Source organism: Octopus sinensis, linkage group LG4, assembly GCF_006345805.1.
Source record: "Octopus sinensis linkage group LG4, ASM634580v1, whole genome shotgun sequence".
Lineage (NCBI taxonomy): Eukaryota > Metazoa > Mollusca > Cephalopoda > Octopoda > Octopodidae > Octopus > Octopus sinensis.
The window spans coordinates 132060833-132066832 of record NC_043000.1 but is presented as its reverse complement, the minus strand read 5'-3'; the positions used below and the strand labels follow the sequence as shown (position 1 = coordinate 132066832).

Below are 6000 nucleotides of genomic sequence, written 5' to 3'. Positions count from 1 at the left end.
TTTCCACATATCAAGCAGGGCCATCTCTCTGAAGAGATCTGTAATTTGTTTGTTTTCCTACTTATTAGGACTATAGTTGCTAATTTAACTCTTAGGCCATTTGACTCCAGTCCTTGCTTCCATACCTGAAATTTCTTTTCTAGTTCTGGTAGTAATTCAGCAAAAAGAATAAGATCATTGGCGTAGAGGAGCTCTCAAGGACAGCTAGTGTTAAATTCCACTGTTACAGCTTGGAGTACAATGATAAACACACACACACACATTAAATTCCAGGTGTAGAAGCAAAACCTGGACTCTAAGGGCCTTAAGGTTAACTTAACAAAAACTAAGGTCCTAATAAGCAAGAAAATTAACAGGACCTACTCCACTTTGGCAGGTGGCCTTATTTGGTTTGTAGGAAAGATGTAGGCAGGAACTCCATATGGTGTACCCAGTGCAAGTTATGGACACACAAGAGGTGCAGTGGGTTAATTAGAAGGATACCAGAGAAGATAGTTTTCATATGTGGAAAATGCACAGGATCCATAAAAAATTCAGAGACTTAGGAAATTGATTCTCTCAAATGCCTTGGTGGATCATTAGAAGTAGTAGATACTTTCTCTTACCTAGAGGACCAAATAAGTAGTGGGAGAAGATGCACAGGGAGTGTGATAGCTAGAATAAGAATAGGATGGAAGAAATTCAGTGAGCTGTTACCTCTGTCAGCCACAAAAGATCTCTCTGTCCGAGTGAAATGAAGATTGTATGATGTATGTATACAGACATTAATTCTACATGGTAATGAGACATGGGTCCTGAATGCAGAAGACATGCAAAGGTTAGAAAGGAATGAGGACAGTATGCTCCGCTGGATGTGTAATGTAAGTGTACATGTTCAACAGAGTGCCAGTATTCTGAGAGAGAAGTTAGGCATAAGAGGAATTGTTTACTGTGTGCAAGAGAGAGGACTGTGCTGGGTTGGTCATGTGATGCAGATGGATGATGACAGGAAGACATGAGATGAAATACCAAAGAATGACCTCAGGAAACTGAACCTTTCAGGCGAGATGATCCATACTCAAGAAGACCCATACTTTACAGCAGAAGTGTTAAGACTGATCCTTCTTGTGGTGCAAAGTACTCAGGGTGGTGCCATGCAGCACCATGTAAGAGTGCCCATGTGGCATCACATAAAAACGCTTGTGTAGTGCCATGTAAAATCACTCATGGGGTGTCACATAAAAGTGCCTGTGCAGTGCTTTGTAAAAAGTACCCAGCATGCTGTAAAGTGGTTGGTGCTAGGAAGGGCATCCAGCTGTAGAAACCATGCCTAATCAGACTGGAGTGTGGTGCAGCCAAGCTTGCCAGCTACCCAGCTTGCCAGCTCTGGTCACATTGTCCAACCCATGCCAGCATGGACAACAAACATTGAATGATAATGATGATGATGATGATGATATATATATATATATATATAAGAGCTAAGAGTAAGGGATTATCTGGGCAAAATCCTTTATAAGCTCTCTGTTGGCACACCAGGCTGACAATACTGTTTGTAAGGATTTTTATGGCAGGGTGTGAGATTATTGAATGACCTAAAAAAATTAATGCTACTTTCATCAGAACTCTGACAAAAGTAGCATTAATTTTTTAGGCCATTCAATTTTTCTCACCTGATCAATAGACCAATTGAGTAAATCTATCAGTAACATACCTTTAATGACTACTGGAAACAGGTGTAAACCAAATTTACTCTAATAAAAGAAAAATCTGTTATGACCATTATTCATTACTTGTTATATGTAATTATAATTTAGGGTATCTAACAGATATCATCTCGCTGGAAATAGCAGTCAAAACTTGACTCTAAAACCGCATTAAATGTTCATTTAATGAACATTTAATATTGTTTTAGAGGTAAGTTTTGACTGCAATTTCCAGTGTGATGGTATCTCTTAGATACCCTAAATTATAATTTTAAATAATTATTACCTTATATATATATATATAGAAAAATTTGAAAATTCAGAAAAAATTATATTACATGCATATAAGAAGGGATGACCACTAAGCGGACATCCAATATGCTAGAAATAGATCACCTACGATCTAACCACAAACGAAAAGAATGTTGTTGACTGCCATGACACTGCATCCTTTAAGGCCCTCATGCTTTCCGAAATCCATCGAAACTACACCTGATTATATATGCACTTTAGATGAGTTGTAGTACACCTGAGCACTGTACACAATGTTTATTATTATTATTATTATATATATATATATATATATATATATAGAGATAGATAGATAGATAGATAGATAAATATAATATATTTATATAAATTTATATAAAGGGGCCTCATGAAGGCATTAATAAATGACCAACACATGTGGTGTTATGTTATGCTTGAAGAAGGCCCATCAAGCCAAGTAAAATTGCAGTTGTGGCAGATACTGGTGTCATTGCAAATGGCACTCATGCCAGTGGCATATAAAAGCATGCATTACACTTTTGGGGTGGCTGGTGTTAGGAAGGGCATCCAGCTGTAGAAACCATGCCTTTCAAAAACATAAGGACTACCCACTTCACTTAAACACATTTATTATTTGGTGTCAAGCATGGCTGTGTGGTAGTAAGTTTCCTTCCCAACCACATTGTTCAGTCCCACTGCACACCACCTTCGGCTGGTGCTGGTGCCAGATAAAAAGCACCCTGTACACTCTGTAAAGTGGTTGGCATTAGGAAGAGCATCTAAGTAGGGAAACCATGCCAAAGCAGGTATTAGAGCTTGGTGCAGTCTTTTGGGTTACCAGCTACTGTCAAACTGTCCAACCCATGCCAGCACAGTCAGTGGATATTAAAGGACAGTGATGATGATGATGATAATGATGATGGTGATGGCACACACACACACACATATATATATACATATATATATATAATATGCATCATCATCATTATCATATAAAATATAATACATGAATATATATATATACTAGCATTATGACCCATCGTTGCCGGGTCATAGTGCTAGTGCATGTATATATGTGTATATACATATGTGTACATATTACATGTATGGGCGCAGGAGTGGCTGTGTGGTAAGTAGCTTGCTAACCAACCACATGGTTCCGGGTTCAGTTCCACTGCGTGGCATCTTGGGCAAGTGTCTTCTGCTATAGCCCCGGGCCGACCAATGCCTTGTGAGTGGATTTGGTTGACGGAAACTGAAAGAAGCCTGTCGTATATATGTATATATATATATGTATGTTTGTGTGTCTGTGTTTGTCCCCCTAGCATTGCTTGACAACCGATTCCGGTGTGTTTACGTCCCCGTCACTTAGTGGTTCGGCAAAAGAGACCGATAGAATAAGTACTGGGCTTACAAAGAATAAGTCCCAGGGTCGATTTGCTCGACTAAAGGCGGTGCTCCAGCATGGCCGCAGACAAATGACTGAAACAAGTAAAAGAGTACATCTATATATATACATCTACACATAAAATACAAAATACAAAGTTATATCTTGATATCGCTAGTGATAACAATACTCAAAATATATAACAGACTGGAATTGTTAGCCCGTCTCTTGTAATTTCGATCAATTGTATCTTGTCCTCCCTCTTCTATAGAAGTGTGGCTACAATCCAGCCTACCTCTACTTCGGGGGGGGGGGGGATTTAAAACTTTTTTCTGGGACGTCGTACGTCCCAGATATAAAGGTAAAAATAAAATATTTCCAATTTGCAACTTCGAGTCGAGTACTCCCTTGTGCGCTCCGTTGACTCGAACCTTGCTTCTATTGTGGCGAATTACCGCCTCTGATTAGAAACCTTTCATAGTCGCACCAAGACACTTTTCGAAGGTGCTTTCAAATCTACATTGTATCTACATTGTATACTTTATAGACAATAGCCTCTTCTTTAATTCAATTTTTTATTATCCATCTGGACTATTCCATTTCTGCACACTAATTTTATTTTTAATTTATTCCCATTCATGTGAAACCACTTATTCAAGTTCAAGTCATTGATGCAATCTTATACCAATTGCTATTTTTACTTTTGTTATGTTACGATTATATTATACTTTAGTTTGATTTTAATTATTACTTACTACATATAATTCAATTGTTATTATTATTTTTATTGTTAAAGTGAAAGTATCTGACATAAAATAGAGAAATGCTTTTGTTTCATTTTTAACATGTAATAATGAAATAGTGGAGAAGATATGATATTGCTATGGGCTTGCCCTAGGCAAGAAGTTGAACATTTTTTTTTTGCCCATGAAACTACATGGACCCTAAGTCAAGCATGTGTAAAATTTGAATGAAATTGGTTGTGTAGTTCTCAAGTTTTAGGGAATCGTAGTGGAGAAGATATGATATTGCTGTGGGCTCGCCCTAGGCAAAAAGTTAATTGCCGATGACACTCCCTGGACCCTAAGTAAGGCATGTGTAAAATTTGAATGAAATTGGTTGTATAGTTCTCAAGTTTTAGGGAAACACACAGACAGACAGACACACATTCTCAGTTTTATATATATAAAGATAGATATATATATATATATGTTGGACTCTCATGTTGAAGATAACTTATGAGCATTCAGTTTTTGCTGAATGACCTGCACAAATGATTTGCTTATAATGATCAAATGTGTGTGCTGTACATTAGTTCACCCTCTCCATCAAATTGATCTTATCTGAACAGGTTCACTGCGTACCTCACATCAGGTGTCGAAGTGATTGCAGAGCAACATAGATGAAGTGTTTTGCTCAAGAACACAATGCACCATCCAGTCTAGGAATTGAAACCATGATCTCATGATCATGAGTGCAACACCCTAACACCCTAACCGCTAGGTCATGCACCCTCATATATAAAATACATTACACATACATGTGTGTGTGTATTGATATATATATATATATATAGATATATCTATGCGGTACATATATAGAGATAGTAATTTAGATAAACCTTTTTTAGATATAGTCCCACCCCTCCCTCTTTCCTCCAGCTTGCTCTAGTGTTATAATGTTGGTGGCACAATGATTCTGCAAGAACAGATTGAGGCACCCAGTGTATAATTTGTACTTGATATTCTGGCTGGCCATTGAGTGGTTTGGCTATTTGTGGGGGGGGGGTAGTTGCAGTTGATAACCACTGGGGAAGTTCTTGTGTGCCCTTGATACTTTCTCTGTACAACCTTATGAGATGTTACCAATAAAAGTGAAACTTTTTAACCAGTAACCTGTTATGGGGTCTAAGCCTGGGGATTTCCTCTTTGACATTCTCTGTAGAACTGTTTCCAGTATTTCACTATCTATTTTATATTACTTTTGTTTGACATGTTGGTTGTTGTCCTGCTCCAATTCTTTTAGTCACATAGTTTGTTTGCTGAATTCATCCTTTGTTTATACAGATCTCCAGAAGCCCTCAACCCAAGTTTTTTGTACAGGTGTCTTTTACAGATTTTTGAGTGAGCCTTTTGCATTGTTGCTGTGATAGATTGACTAAGGATCTCTGGCAAATAAGTTATTGAGCAATTGCTGTTTATACGTTATAGATTTATATTTTTGTTTTTGGCTGTGGTTGTGAGTCATTGTTTCAGCTGGTGCAGTTTGGAGTTTTGGTTATGAAATGATTGATTTTTGTTTAATTCTTTTCCTTTTTCATTTCTTCAGGAGCAACTGTGATATTGTGGCTGGTGGGATATTACGTCAACATTATTCCAAGCCGTACTTCCTTCCAGAAGTTTCAGAATCTAGCAGAACAGATTGGATCTTCATGGGAACTCCTGGATATGGAGCTGAAATGCATGTATGTATTTTTTGCTATTTCAAAATTTTTTCTTCATATCACATGGATGTTAATGTTGATTGGTCCCAGTTAACTTTGCTTAAACAAACCTAGACTATGAAAATAGCTGATTCAATAAAGCATTTGATTGGTATTAACCCTTTCATTACCATATTTATTTTGAGATGCTCTGTGTTTCATTCAATTAATTTTAA

General features: G+C 37.3%; 1 protein-coding gene across 2 annotated transcripts in view; it reads left to right on the top strand.

The window, feature by feature from the left end:
* Positions 1–6000, top strand: part of LOC115211048 — a 30532-nt gene that overhangs the window by 4968 nt on the left and 19564 nt on the right. For both annotated transcript variants that reach the window (XM_036502500.1, XM_029779923.2), the window contains exon 2: positions 5671–5806. In XM_036502500.1, coding sequence (XP_036358393.1) covers positions 5671–5806 — 136 coding nt within the window. The remainder of the gene's footprint in view (positions 1–5670; positions 5807–6000) is intronic.